Source organism: Astyanax mexicanus, chromosome 12 (genome assembly GCF_023375975.1).
Source record: "Astyanax mexicanus isolate ESR-SI-001 chromosome 12, AstMex3_surface, whole genome shotgun sequence".
NCBI classification, from domain to species: Eukaryota; Metazoa; Chordata; class Actinopteri; order Characiformes; family Acestrorhamphidae; genus Astyanax; species Astyanax mexicanus.
The window spans coordinates 38,806,787-38,823,246 of NC_064419.1; the positions used below are offsets into that span (position 1 = coordinate 38,806,787).

General features: G+C 39.1%; 1 protein-coding gene across 2 annotated transcripts in view; it reads left to right on the top strand.

Moving 5' to 3' along the window:
- Positions 1–16,460, top strand: part of ptch1 (patched 1) — an 82,765-nt gene that overhangs the window by 48,744 nt on the left and 17,561 nt on the right. For both annotated transcript variants that reach the window (XM_007231599.4, XM_007231597.4), the window contains exons 14-17: positions 2,082–2,574; positions 4,117–4,426; positions 9,037–9,179; positions 14,941–15,124. In XM_007231599.4, coding sequence (XP_007231661.3) covers positions 2,082–2,574; positions 4,117–4,426; positions 9,037–9,179; positions 14,941–15,124 — 1,130 coding nt within the window. The remainder of the gene's footprint in view (positions 1–2,081; positions 2,575–4,116; positions 4,427–9,036; positions 9,180–14,940; positions 15,125–16,460) is intronic.

Genomic DNA, 16,460 nt, shown 5'->3' on the forward strand with positions numbered 1-16,460 from the left:
TAAACTTTGTTTAAAAGACAAATACTTAAAATTTACATAAACATTATTCAGTTAAAATGTTAAAAGTAAATGTACCTAAAGTTAAAAATTGATAAAAGTATAAAATTGCAGACTCCCAAAAGTATAAAAAAACTGATAAAAAAATACATTTGAAACAGATGTTTTGCACTTCCAGAACTACATCATGTGCAATATTGTGAAGATTTTAAATAATATTTCTGCTTAAAAATAAATAAATAAATAATTAAAGGACCATTAGTGATTTGTAACATTGAATCCAGATGTATAAGAAATAGTGATTTTTTCTTTACAAATTTATTTCTTTTAAAACAATTGTTCTATAGTATTTCTTTGACCCTTTTGCCATTGAAATTTGATTAAATCTAAAAAAAATATTTTTGCAATAGCAAAATTAATATGATGACCGATACTGCCCCCTCTGGGGATAAAATCCAGAAGAATCCATACAAACTAATTTTATTTTGATTTTATTAATAGATTTGTTTCATCTGACAGTGGAAGTGAATATTCTATCTGTTCTACTTTAGTATTTAAGGTGTAATTTTTTATGTTAAAAAATATTTGATTATATCTGTGAAAAAAATATTTTAGTGCACATTAATACTCCTTAATAGTTCATCATTTTAGTAAAACAGCAATAAAATTAAAGTGGTGATCATTTAGTTTGGCATGTATTTGTGTGAGGTGTTTGTGAAGCGTCTGTGTGGGATATTTTATGGGTGGTTGCTTCATGCCATGTGAAGGTGTCGTAATCTTCAGTGTGTGTTTGTGTGGTTATCTGTGTCTGGGGCCACACATCAGGGCTGCTGTTGACTTCATGCTGCTTTAAAATTCTTTGTGTAATATGCGGGAGAGAGAGAGAGAGAGTCTCAGGTCTATGCACGCACTATACTCTCTCCGTCATGGTCCTAAACTTGTGCAGGAAATTGAACTTGAAGCCTCTAGCCTTCACTATGGCTCAAACGCTTGCCTCCCAGTCAGAAACATTTGCTGGTTTCCAGTTTTTAATTGATCCTGACTGGCATTTGATTGCCGTCAGTGTCACGTACATTTGCACAACTGCTCACGGGCACCAGTGGGAAATATTAAACCTGTGAGCAAAAAGTGTTAATACTGAAGAACATAGGAAATAGGGTATAGGCCAACCTGAATGCGCTGTCTTGGCATTTTCTAAGCAATTACATGATATTCAGTGAAAGTATGCACTGATGTATTCACCAAAATAAAAGTTCTCATACAATGGTCTATCACAATAATTACATTAATATTTGGCATTTTATAACTAATAATAATGATAGTCATCAAAAATGTGCAATAATGCATCGATCAAAATAAAAGCCTCTGTATATTTTCCAATATAAAAGTTCTCTAGCTATCTAGTGTGTTGTTTATAGTTCTTTTATTCCACTAACACTTATCATTTTGAATTATGGTGAAACTTGAAAGGTTCTAATACCATACAATAAATGTATTGTATAACAAAATGTATTGAAGTTTAATAGGCTGCATAAATTGCATACATAAATTTAATATTCTAAAATATCATAAATATATGCAATATAATAATCTTGCATAATAATGATAATAATATTGCTTATCGCAATTATTTTTAGGACGATATATCATCCTATATAATAGCTGTTGTGACAGGCCTACTATAGAGCTACAAATACTGTGATACTGTGATTTAATAAATAACTATACTAATAACTATTCATTTATTTATTATTTTTTTGTATTTTTATAATTATTAATTTTAATTTTTATCCCACTGTCTACCCAATATACAAGACTAATTACCCAATGTAATGAGGGAAAAGAGCACCATCTACCCACCCAGAAAGAGCAAGGCCAATTGTACTCTCCTAGCAGCTAATGGCAAGCTACATGAACGGGATTCAAACTTTTTCATGATCTCCTGATCATAGTGGCAGCGCTTTAGATTGCTGGACCACTTGGAGCCCCTTATAATTACTTATATTTCTAAATGTAAAAAAAAAAAAATCCCCAAATAGTTTGGAGCCACTCGATTTCTGACTCTTTGTTTCCTCTCTCTGCAGTCCGTGTGCTAACCGGGTGATCCAGCTGGAGCCCCAGGCAGCATACGGCGACCCATCAAGCGACTCAGGCCACTACAGCCCACCTCCGTCCTACAGCAGCCACGGCTTCTCCCAGCAGACGCAGATCACCATGCAGTCCACGGTGCAGCTCCGCACGGAGTACGACCCGCGCACACAGGCCTACTACACCACGGCTGAGCCGCGCTCACGCATCTCCGTCCAGCCCTTCCCTCCCACCACCACCACCAACATCAACCACAACAACAACAACAGCTGGGCCAGCACCGCACCAGGACCCAGCACCACGCGGGGAAACCCAGCACCCGACACGGCGTCCTGCAGGAGCACCGATGGAGCGAGCTCCACCCGGGACCTGCTGTCCCACAGCGCGGAGGCGGGATCAGGCTGCGCTGAGCCGGCCTGCTCCCGCTGGACCTTCGCCTCCTTCGCAGAGAAGCACTACGCTCCCTTTCTGCTGAAGCCCAGCTCTAAGGTACGAGGGTTCAGGAGGGGGAATGATGTCGTTGTTGTGGTACTGTTTTCATGATTAATTACACTACAAAATAAGCTGACTTAGCAAAAGTAATGGGAGAAGAACAATTTTCGTGTCCCATGACTTTTGCCATGTCCCATAGAGTCCCATCTTCATTTGAGGTCTGTTTTGTTGGACAATTCCAGCCAGACACCACTGGTCATGATCATTGCCACAATTCACTGTACACAGTAGATAGTAGTAGTCCCACTAAAGCTTGATAAGCTTAAGATAAATGACACTATACAATATGATACATTTAGAGTTTTAAATAGTAAAAATATGATTATTCATAGTATTTCACTGACTATGCAAAATGTTCTGGGTGGTAATGTTTGAGATGCTTTAAAAATGCTCTATTACTTACAATGTTTCTACAGCATAATTTAAACAGCTCTGTAGAGTCATCCATCCAGAAGCCAACCTATTTAATCATACACAGATAATAACATGTTTAGCAATCACAATATTAAATATTTTCATTTTTAGGGCTTAAATAGAATAGTTTAAAATATATTACAATATTTAAAATGTTATATCGCCCATCCCCAATTCCCACACAACTTTTAAACTGGAATGTGCCATCTATTTTGCACCCACTGTAGATCCTCACTTTAGTTCTGATAATTCCAGTGTTCTACCTCACTCAAAAGATTACACCTCACATCTTATACAGGTGTCATTTGGTTTATCTGTTACGTAATAAATTATTCAGTTAGTTGAACATTTTAAGCCCTTTTTTAACCAAAAACGCAAAGTGTGAATTCAACTAAAAGGCGATCTGACTGGGGGTCTTTTAAGAAAAAAAGCATAGATATTACTGTAGGTAATAACACAATAATAACATTCATCCACTTATCCTACAATGTCGTACTACTTGTTATTCTACTTGTCTTTTTTTTTTACATGAGAACGGACATTAGCAAATTTAGCCTAGTCACGTCTAGTCTTTCTCTCTAAAATTAATAGATTTGCCTAAAAATGTACATTCCCTTAACTATCGCTCATTATAAATTGTTGTCATTGCATTATTATTATTTTATCATATAGTTAATATATACTGTTGGCATACAGTGGTCTTAAAATGACTGAAATCTAAATGTTTATTGCAATTATTTCTGGCGTGATATAACGTCCATAAATATGTGGTTATTGTGACAGACCTACATTACTAGATACAGACATATTGGACATAAATGTTTGTCCAATATGTCTGGGGTTGCCAGGTTGGATGTAATCGACCTCTTGGAGAGGGACAAAGAGGAGGAGAGAGAGAGAGTGAGAGAGAAGAAGAGAGAGAGAGTCAGTGGAAAGCAGCTGAGGTTTTTAGCACTTGTGCAGCTGTACTCCTCTGAGTCAAAGCCTTCAACTACAAAAAACCACAAGCACCTTCCGAGTCAGAGGGCCAGTCATAAAGGCACAGTGCGAGCCACAGCTCTGATTACAGCCAACTCCTGACTCATCCCTTTGTGTGTGTCTGTGTCTGTATGTGTGTGGTCCCAGGCGGTGGTTATCATCCTCTTCCTGGCCTTGCTGGGCGTCAGCCTGTACGGGACCACCTGCGTGCGGGATGGCCTGGAGCTGACCGACATTGTTCCGCGAGAGACGGCCGAGTACGACTTCCTGGGCGCTCAGTTCCAGTACTTCTCCTTCTATAACATGTACGTGGTGACGCAGCAGGCCAACTACGCCCAGGCCCAGCCGCTGCTCTACGAGATGCACCAGAGATTCGGCGCCGTCAAGTACGTCCTGCGGGAGGACAACGGCGAGCTGCCGCTCATGTGGCTGCACTACTTCCGCGACTGGCTGCAGGGTAGGAAATGCTCTGTTTCTGTATGTTTCACAAAATCATGCCCTGTGCTTGTGAAGTCTTGACCAGGATATAGTGCATGTTGCATACTGGTTGCATATCATGATATACAGTGATATACAGTTGCTTGCAAAAGTATTCATACCCCTTGAACTTTTCCACATTTTGTACAGCGATAGACAAACACAAAGTATTGCATAAGTGTGAAGTGGAACGAAAATGATACATGGTTTTCAAAATGTTTACCAAAAAATATCTGAAAAGTGTGACAAGTATTCAGCCCCCTATATAATACTATATCAAGCCACCATTCACTGCAATTGTAACTGTAAGTGCTTTGGGGTTTGTCTCTATTAGCTTTGCGCATCTAGAGACTTAGATTTTTGCTCATTTTTCTTTATAAAACTTAAGCTCAAGCTCGGCCAAGTTGGATGGAGAGCATCAGTCAACAGCAATTTAGAATGGCCCACTCTTAAATCGCATTAAGTTTCTGTGGCAAGATGCTCTCCATCCAACTTGTCTGAGCTTGAGCTGTTTTATAAAGAAGAATGAGCAAAAATCTCAGTCTCTAGATGCGCAAAGCTGGTAGAGACAAACCCCAAAGCACTTACAGCTGAAATTGCAGTGAATTGTGGCTCTACTAAGTATTGATAAAGGGGGGCTGAATACTTATTACATTTTTCAGGCTTTTATTTGATTAAAAATGTTTTAACCATGTATCATTTTCGTTACATTTCACACTTATGCAATACTTTGTGGTTGTCTATCATTAAAATCTCAATAAAATACATTTAACTTTGTGGTTGTAAGGTGACAAAATGTGGAAAAGTTTAAGGGGTATGAATACTTTTGCTAGCCACTGTACAGTAGCTCACCGTGAGGCAGACAGATGTAGTTTTTCTTTGTACAACGACAGTAACAATAAAATATTGTCAAATTGCCAATACTGTTGTTCATCAATTCAATAATTTCTTCTTAATTAACTGATAAATTGGATCAGGATTATTAGAGCAGGGGAAAACTCAACATATACATATACTGGTCTGCTCCTGGAGTGGAACTGGGACTGGGAACACTGGTTTACGTTAGAGTGAAGTCATTGCCATCAGATGAGTCTTTTACTGGAGTGCCGCTTCACTATTGTCAGTGTAAAACACAGCTGAGATTAGTCACTGTGTAAATGCCTTAAGGCCGTCACTTAATTTATCTCAGACAACTGACAGCCCAGACGTCAGACGTTCTCTCACTCACTGAGCGAGTGTGTGTGTTTAAGTGTGTGCTTGTGCTAGTGTATGTGTGTGTGCGTGTTTAAGTGTGTGCTTGTGTGGTGGTGGGTCTTTTGAAGAATCGCTTCTTCAGCCTGCCATCATTAGCTCATGTGTTTTTCACAGATATCAGTCAAGCTCCAAAGCCTCAAAACCATAACACATTTTAATGGTTTACCAAGACAGATGAAGATTCCAGAGAGAGAGAGAGAGAGAGAAAGAGAGAGAGAAAGGAGACGAGAGAGTGACACTGAGAGTGAGACCAAGAGGAGGAAGAGGAACAGAGGAAAGCGTAGAAAGAGTGAGAAAAGAAAAAAGGAACAAATAAAGGAAAGGAGACGAACTGAGAAACAGCAGGAATTGAGAAAAAGAGAGAGGCAGGCATTTTAGAGGAAAGGGAATGGAAAGGAAGAACAAACAGCAGAGAGAGTAAACGAGAGAGAGAGAGATGGATGGAGAGATACAGGACGGGCATGTTCCTACAGCTGCTGTACTTTGTGGAAATGCTCACAGACACTCTTTGAAGCCACACTGGTTCACTCTGTGTGTGTGTTTTGATACAAGAGAACTTTTTTCATATAAATAATATTCAACTTTTTTTACTTAAAGAAGAGCAAAAGTAATACACACAGATTCATGACATATACCTAGACTCTAAATGCTCCAACAGGCTGCAGAATCTGATGTTTTATACTATATGTAGTGACGTTTCTGGAAAGCAAGAGTGAAAGTCTGTTTCCTGGTGGGGTCTTGCTATCTGTTGGCTGGTTGCAGTGTTTTGGCAAGAGCTTGGCGATACAATATGTATCACGATACATGGTCATGATTATTGCGCTTATACCACAGTTCCATTATCACTGTTTTTTGAAGGATTTTACATTAAAGAGGACAAGACAGTATGATCTGTTTGGTTATAAAAACTCTATAAAATAGTTCCATTGCTGCTCTGTTTGTAGAGCTATGGTAACAGTGCATTACCGGCTAATAACGGCAATCATAGAACACCTCTCAGCCAATTACATTGCAGGGTCGGACCTAACTGTGGAATAATAATAAATAATGCATTACTGTAAGAATAATATTATTTAAATCAAATTGTATACAGTGACAGAAAAAACTGGCAGAATATAAAAAACACTGGTAAAAGAAAAGTTTACACCACTGCTATCTAGAGCATGGGGTTTAAGCACAACAATAAATGAACCACTGTCTGTCATTAATCATAATAATAATAATAATAATAATAATCCCTAATCTAATAATTAAAAATCAATACTGTGATTTTAAAATCTATACATTTTTGCTAAACTAAGTATTGCAATACTTTGATATCAGTATTTGCTCACACCCCTATTGTCAAGAATGAACTTGAACTCTCTCACATGAAACCTTGGCACATCCTAATTAAACAGTTTAACTAAACTGTATGATGCAGCCATACATCCACTCCTCAGTATGATGTCTTTACTTATATTACAATTAGCTGTCTTTGATTCTTTTTGGTGTTTTTAGACTAAAGTATCTCCATACAAATGATATTTTAGTTAAAAGCTAGCTAGCTTATTTTCAGATTTATGGTTACTCTGGGTTTATGATCTGGTGTAGGCTGTGGATTAGAGTCTGGATTGAAAAAAGGATTGAATCCGTCTCTCTGATAAAAAAAGGTTGAATATCAGACTCAGCACTGATATAGGATCGAATGATCTTAAGTGTGTGTGTGCTTGTGTACATGAATTTGCGTGACTTTTTTAGAATCCCAGGTAATTCTATTTGCAAAGGCATTCAGATCCGAAGCACGTTCTGTTTTCTTTAACTTGTTCCGTTTTTTTTTACTTATTTCTTCGTTCTTTGTTTCTGTAAAACCCTAATCCCTGTGAGTCAGTGTTTCTGTGATAATTGCGTATCTGCCAGCAAAGCCCTTTCTGTTTGCTTGGAGTCTAACTGGCATCATGCCTTTCAGCTTCATCGTCCATAAAAGTCAAACATCATTCATGGTTTTGATTCCCCTCTTTATGATCCCTCTGTTGAGCTGTTTTATTTGAGCCTGTGTTTCCATTGGGTGTACGGGCAATGGGTGCAGGCCTGTGTATATGTGTGTGTGTATATGAGTGTGTGTGTGTGTGGTTCATGCTGTGTGAAGGCCATTCCAGATAGGGTGGAGAGAGCTGTCTTTAATATTGCGGTTTGAAATGGCTCGACAAATTTTACACAGACAGCGAGGCGAGGGAGAGAGCGAAAACAATGTGTCCCAGAAATGGGCCACTAGCGATGAGGGAGGAAAAGAGAAAGCGAGGGAGGGGGTGCTGGGGAAAGAGAGGGAGAAAGAGAGGTAGAGAGAGGAAGAGGACAGTAGGAAATAGAGAAAGGTAAGGTGAGGTAGAAGGTAGAGGTTTGCATGAATGGACCAAAGCTAGCTCTCCAAAAAGCCTCACTGGAAGAACAAGAGGAGTGTAGAGAATCTGGGCGGTCTCTGGGCAGTTCCACAGTGTCGGCTAACTCCCAGCAGAACCAGTCCGCTTTATTCCTCTTCCAGCTCCAACAAACAGGGAATCCAAGGACACCTACAAAGACATTCTGGATTTAGCTTGATTCAGTTCTTGATTTCAGATGAGGGCAATCAAAAGTAGTTGAGGTACATACACAAACACTGTGTTAAATGGAGAAACATATAGGATATGTATAGGCTTATTTAGTCCCTATCTGGGAAACTGACTCTATAACAAACTTCTTTGGTACTACTTTATTTGTACCAGTTGCAGACACTGATATGCAAATGCACACATAGCTTGTCTAGTCACTGTAAAACAGTACAGCCTATAAAATAGAACACTTTGAGGCAGATAAACCTATGAACCTATTGGTTGTATACCTAATGCCTAATGCCAGGTGCAGGCTAGAGGGGTATAAACCCCCCCAACTTGGAGTTTTTTAACTGTGGTGCAGTGAAACTATGTTCATTTTCTGGGATGATAGAGCTCTATCCTCTACTTTTGGGAATCGATGAGGACTTGAGGTGAAGTGAATGGGTAGTGGTGATCATCCAACACCCTGACCCTTACTAACTTGCTGACTCTTGTTTTTTTTTTTTTTTGCATTGTTTGAGGTCTAAAATCTCTGCATCTTTTTTAGTATTTCAGCCATTTCTCATTTTCTGCAAATAAATTCTCTAAATGACAATATTTTTATTTGGAATTTGGAAGAAGATTTGTTCGTAGTTTATAGAATAAACAATTTTAATTTTACTCAAACATATACCTATAAATAGCAAAATCAGATAAACTGATTCAGAAACTGAAGTGGTCTCTGTTGTTAAACTTTTTTTTCTTTTCTCAATCTGTGTGTGTGCAGGTCTGCAGGAGGCATTCGATAAGGACTGGGAGGCGGGCAGGATCACTCAGGCGAGCTATAAGAACGGCTCAGATGATGGAGTTCTGGCCTACAAGCTCCTGGTCCAGACTGGCCGTCGAGACAAGCCCATCAACCTCAACCTGGTGAGCAGTAGACTTCAGTCTATTCCTAAACCCTGTCTACTTCCCCTGTATCCCTGAAGGTACAGCTAGCGACTAACGAGACAAACGAGAGAACGGTCTCAGCCAGCTACCCCGGACCAGGCGGCATGCTTTCAAAAACGCGCTGGAACGTTACGGCAGCCGCACGGACTGAAACCCCATTCATCCGTGTCTCTTTAACTGAAGCATTACTTTCCACAAGAAGCGCTGACAACATGAAAGCACCTCTCCCCACTGAGCTTTAGAGAGAAAATAAAACTCCTATATATCTGTCTTTATGGTGCAGCATGTGGCTGAGCGCGGAGAGGAGCTCTAGAGGAACGTTAGAGCATACCGCTACCCTGAGCATATTTCACGCGCGAGACTGCGCCTCAGAAATCCTATAAGCTTTAAACTAGACTCTGTAGAATCGATGGGGTTATTTACATCCTGGAAGCTGCATCTGGACAGATAGGCTGCTTATCTGTGCTTATTGTGTTCTGGTTGTTTGAGTAGTTTTGTAAGGTGTTCAAAATAGAACAGTAATTTGATATTATTTTATATTGCAATAGAAAATGTTTCGAAAACAGTGATATATTACTATTTTTTATGATTTCTATATCACTTAGAACCCACTCAAGGAATGCATTGAGTCTCTTAACATCACACCGATTACACTATTCTATGACATGATAAATACATCATACACATCGAACACAACCGGTACATTCACCTGTTATCAACTATTAGTGTGTAATCCAGCTCAGAAAAACAGTTAGCATTAAAGCTAAGGCCAGTTGTTAGCATTGCAGCTAATACACTAGCACAGCCTGTTAGTATTGAGGCTAATCCATTATTGTAGGCTTATAAAACAGCTTCAAAATGATGTGAAGACATGATACATGATATATTGTAACAAACACCAAGATCAGCACAGGGCTCTCAACCTGTTTATCACTTATCAGCAAGTAATTAAGGTTTTAAAAACAGTAAGCATCAAGGCTAACAGCTAATCATTCCAACACTCCTAAGGGTCAGATGCTTTGTCTGTTAGCACCACTAATTTATTAATCAAGCACAAGCTCAAACGTTAAGACAATAGTCATCAGGAGAAATATTAGTAATTACTAGATAAATATCTTAGATATAACAAACCACATGCAGTTTTTTGATCAAATATCAAAATTTTAGCCACTTGGGGGCTCCGAGTGGTACAGCGAGCTAAGCGCTGCCACTATGAACAGGAGATTGCCGGTTTGAATCCTGTTCATGTAGCTTGCCATCGGCTATCGGACCCCTGAGAGAGACAATTTTTTTCAAATGGCTACGATGCTACTCAGCAATGTCTTCACCCTCCTGGTGTTGGAAGTCCTAATGAGTGAGTTGGTTAATTGGCCGTGTAAATTGGGGAGAAAATGGGAAAAAATGGGAAAAAAATAAAAAATAAAATTGACCATATCATCTAACCCTACTTCAGTCTCTTTCTCTCAGTGGAACCATATGATTTATGGCCATCTGCACTTTATAATATTGAATATCATAGATAACTGGAGTTTGTGATTCTGAATGAGGATGAGAGTCACACCTGGCTTATGAATGCATCCCTCTCTCTTTTTTTTTACTCTTTCTTTTAGTCTCTCTTCTACAATCTCCCTCTCTTTCCCCTCTCTCTCTCTCTCTCTCTTTCTCACTGATTGCTTTACCGAGCACAGGAATTTAAAGCTCTCAATGGGGCCACAACCCGCCTCTGAAAAAGTAATTAGCCCTTCATTTAAACCATTTTGTCCCGTTCGCTCAGCCCACAATCCGGCCTATGAGAGGCGGCGTAGGGCGTCCCTGCATCATCACGGACACTTCCCTTCCCACAAACACACACACACACACACACACACCCACATATATACATTCAGGTCACACAGCTACACACACACTCGACTCGGAGGCATTAAATACGACAGGTTAACACATTTATAATGCCTGCAGTCACTACTCAGCATGAAATAGCAGGCGAGAGGGGAATGTAAATAGGAGACGTCCAGAGAGAAATCCTGATGTGCCGCAGGAGCCAAAGGGGGGTGATGGGGTACGGTAGGGTGGAGTGGGGTAGGTGGGATGGTGAATGGGGGGGGAGGGGTTGGTTGAGTAGACACATTTGTGCACCGTTTCTTGCTTATGTGAGTTGACTCCTCTGGGCTTTGTTATCGTTATTATTATTTTTTTATTTTATTTTTTTTTCTCGTTTTTGAGCATTGACCATTGCATGCCAGGAAAGTAGTAGTAGAAGCAAAGGCGGAGGGAGATTTAAAAAAAAAAAAAAAGAAAAAGAAAGAAAAGGCCGGCCTATGTTGGTGTGCGGCCCCGTGATGTCATTTCCTGTGCCTGTGAGGGAAGAGGGGCGGCAGCCGACCAGAAGGCCGCCGGCCTCGCACTGTGGGCTTCCCGTGACAGCTTGAAGACATACAGTTGTTGCGTATCCTGCTGCTTAATTCAATCCAGATCTTTGGAATCCAAGTTCACTTTTCTTTTTTTTTTCTTTTTTTTTTCCTTCTTCTCCCCCCATCTCTCCTCTTCTCCTCTCTCTCGGAACTGCTGCCATGTCCCCTTTGAATGGACAGGGAGATTGGTGTGTTTCTGTGTGTGCTCTTATAGTCAGCATGTGTGTGGCTTACATCTTTTACTTTTAAGAATAAATTATAAATAAAGTAACTAATTTTATATTTTTATTTAAAAAATGTAAATTTAAAGCAGTAGTATTCCTTAGTTACGACGGGACAAAGACAATCAAATTAAAGGTATCAGAGTCCTGCAATGATTAAAGGTCTGGTAGGTTTGTTGGATTTCTTTAAATGCCTAAGTCCCTACAACTTTCAGACTGTCGCTTTAAATGTGCAAAAATCCTTCCAACCTGCCCTAAAACTTTTGTTTTGTACTGACATATTGACATCACTGTGATTTATTCTAAACACAGTGTGGTCTGGTAGGTTTGTTTGATGTCATTGATTTCTATCATTTTAAGAGTAAATCAAAATCAAACACTGAACAAAACAGTATTCTCAAAAACACACACCAAATTCCATTCAGCATTTTATTTACATCAATCTGCATTAATACATTAAAATATTACTCTGTAAATCCCTAAGTCCCCACAACTTTCAGACTGTCACTTTAAATGTGCACAAATCTCTACATCCTGCCATAAACCTTTGTTTGTATATGTCATCTCTGTCATGTTTAATATATTTATTATAAATACAGAGTGGTCTGGTTGGTTTGTTGGATGAAATTTCTGTCTACGTTTTAACATTGTTTAAGAAAATAAACAAACCCTGCATTAATGCTTAAAACATATTCTTCCACATGTTTGTTGCAATTACACTTTCTCACCAGAGAGGTCTCCAAATCCCCAAAACTTACAGACTGTTGCTTTAAATCTGCAAAAATTCCCCTCATTCTGCCTTAAAAAAAAAAATTTATTTGCATGATGCATTATTAAGTTAAGTTATTTTTTAAGTTAGTTCAGGCTAATACAGTGATTTTATTTTCCGTTTGAGTAGTTTATTTCACTCTGGCTATCATTTTTTTCATCCTCCAGGCAGGAGCCGTCTGTGGCGCCGGGCATTCTAGGTATCCATAGGGGTCAGGAGAAGCAAGTGTTAGCAACATTTGTACAGATGTTGTGTTATTTTTATAGCTCTCCTCCATTTGCTGGGTGGCATTTCCTCCTGTGTTAACAGCGAGGTTAACTGCACACAGGCGCGCCCAGGGACTCCGGCCAATTTTTTTATTGTTACGCTAACTCGAGCAAATTTCTCTCTCTCTCTCTCTCTCTCTCTCTCTCTCCCCCTCTCTCTCCTACCCCTCCACTGTACACACACACACACACTTACTCTCACACACACACACACACACACACACATAGTCAACTCACCTCCCAACTCAGAGACTGTGGATTTATTGTCCTGAAAAGCACGTATGGCACAGAGCATCATACCGTAATGGTTTTACCTTCTCAGGAGGTAGCTGACTGAGGCCCCCTGCGAGGAGGAAGAGGAGGAGGGGGAAGGAAGAAGGGTAGGGGGGGCTACAGATTATGCTTTGCTGGTGGGCATTCTTAACCTATATAAAATCAGGCACACTGGCTTGTTTGTCTGCTCCACATTTTATTATTATTTCACAGTTCAGCATGTCAGTTATTACAGCAATCAAGGGTCCTCCCGATAATAAACAGGGTTCCTGCAGGTCCTCAAAAAGTCTTAAATAAAATCTGCGTAATTAATGTCTGAAATTTAAATTGTCTTAAATTTACTGTAAATTTGCTGTAGGTATTTCCTTTTCAGATGTCGCATTTAATGCAGGTGGGAAAACACAGTTGCCTATTGTAAACATCTTATCCATGGCGAGAACTAAGATTATAGGAGAGCTAGCTAACATTAGCAGCAAGCTAGCTAACATTCTAACTTTAGCTAGCTAAACTGAGCTAGCTTACATACTAACTTTAGCAATGAGCTAAGCTAACATACAAACTTTAGCTAGCTAAGGCGAGCTAACATACTAGTTTTAGCTAGCTAAAGCGAGCTAGCTAACATACTAACTTTAGCAGCAAGCTAGCTAACATACTAACTTTAGCTAGCTAACGTGAGCTAGCTAACATTCTAACTTTAGCTAGCTAAGGCGAGCTAACATACTAGATTTAGTTAGCTAAAGCGAGCTAGCTAACATACTAACTTTAGCAGCGAGCTACCTAACATTCTAAATTTAGCTAACGAGCTAGCTAACATACTAACTTTAGCAGCGAGCTACCTAACATTCTAACTTTAGCAACGAGCTAGCTAACATACTAACTTTAGCAGCGAGCTACCTAACATTCTAACTTTAGCAACGAGCTAGCTAACATACTAACTTTACCTAACTAAAGCGAGCTAGCTAACATACTAACTTTAGCAGCGAGCTAGATAACATACTAACTTTAGTTAGCTAAAGCGTTACGTAACGTTTACAGTGATGAAACTAAGGTAAGCAAAAAGCTAGCTAACTTTAGCGACGAGTTACCTAACATACTAACGTTAGCGGAAAGTTAGCTAATGTTAGCAGAAAGTTAGCTAATGTTACCGGGTAGAGAATTAAAATAATTATGACTACATTTTTGGGTCTTAAACACATTAAATTTGACTTTTAAAATGGTGCAAAAACCCTGATAAGGTATTCTGAGACACAGATACAGGACTACAATTATAGAACTACATAGTGTTCCTATATCCTTAGTGGAGCTAAAGCAAAAACAGCAAAAACAAGAGTTCCTATATCCTTAGTGGAGCTAAAGCAAAAACAAGACGGTGGTCAAAATGTTAGGTTTGATTGGTTATACATGTGTAGTACTGAGAGGGTTGGTTTTCTTGACAAAAAAAACTTTAAAGCTACAATGTGATAAATGGCATAATGAATAAATGAAAGATCTCACAGTTCGATGATAGCCAACAATTTGATTAATATTTGGATACAGTTTGCAACTATTGACCATGACCTAAATGAATGTCATTGTTATTATTATTACAGTCGTGTTCTCATGCATTGTTACATTTTGTTTTGTTCATGATTTATATGGGGTCGATATTCTGCTGTGCTGTTAATTGTATGTATTGTATTGTGAGTTATTATGTGCCTCTAATTTTATACAATTTAAGTTTTTTTAACATCATACAGTTATACAGTGGTTATTTTTTTTAAATGCTGTATTGTTACTGAAATCTGTGCTCTTTTCTTCTAGCTCACCAAACACAGGCTGGTGGACGCAGACGGGATAATCAACCCCAACGTCTTCTACATCTACCTGACCGCCTGGGTCAGTAACGACCCGGTGGCCTACGCTGCCTCTCAGGCCAACATCAGACCCCATCCTCCAGAGTGGATCCACGACCGCACCGACTCCATCCCAATCAACAGGCTCACCAGTAAGTACTGTATATATGATTTACATCAATATTTTGTGTAATTAGGTGTTTCAAATACATACATTAATTATTGCTGCTGTTGCTTCAGAATTGTATTAGACTTTATGAAATCACAAAAACAATTTTTGGCAGAGGGCTCCAATTTGAAAAGGTAGATTAAACTAGCTAACTAGGTTTAACCATTGAAAAAACAATCGCAATGTAATGTAAAGCCTGTTGCACACCAGCACTTTATGACGCTAAACACATGTGCCACTCATCATTTTGAGAGTACTACATTAAATGAAAGCCATATCAAGGCCACAGCCACAGCAGATCTAGCAGATCACAGCAGTGCTAAAGCCCAAGAATTGTCAGTGTCAACCAATTCAGTGGAGATTCATTGTGTTTTTTATATGTTTGTGTTTTGATGATTGTGAATAAAAGTATTTTTGCTATCAAACTCTGCCTCTATAGACTGTTTTAGTACAGTCGGGATCTGTGAAGGGGAAGGGCTTCACATTCCTTTTGGGTTTCTCCCACCTTTTAACGGGAGTGGCGTAGTCAGTATATAAGTGCATGGGTAAAAATGGCTAACTAATAGAAGCCACCACTCGTAAGTGTCACATTCGGCATTAAATGACACTTGTGACACGAAAATTACAAGTAAAACGCAGTCAGTCTTTCTGCAAACAAGCAGATGCTAATGCTAGGCTACTTTAAGGGATGTTACCATCCTAGCCATGTTCACTGCAATGCTATGCTATTGATAGAATATGGGAAATGCTGTAATTTCAAAACTACCAATATGAGTCCTTAGGCAAGACTCCTAATACTAGCACCATCTGCCTGTGTAACATTATTCATATATCAATGATCAGATTTTGTTTTGTGTTAAATGCCATAAATATAAATGTGTTGGGAACTATATATTAATTTTGCCAATATGAATTCTTGGGCAAGACTCCTAATAGTAGATTCACCTAACTGTGTAACATCATTCATATATCAAAGATCAGATTTTTTTTTGTTTGTATTAAATGTCATACATATAAATGTGTTGGGGAACTATATTAAAAGAATGTTCCTATGTTTTTTTTTTTATCTTAGCAGTACAGTTCTAAAAGATAAGAACTTTTCATTTAAAATGTATATAATGTATATATAATGTTCAACGTGTAAAATGTTTATTGGCAGAGTTATTACTAGGAGTGTTGCTCTCTAGGACAAGCTAGAACCGGGCTCTGTGCAGCAGCGTTGTAGAGCGTGGTAGAGTGGAGATGTGTGTAGCGGGTGGGCCGTGCACAGGGGGTGCTCAGGAGTACATGATTGGATAACAAGCCGAGACGGCTTCTCC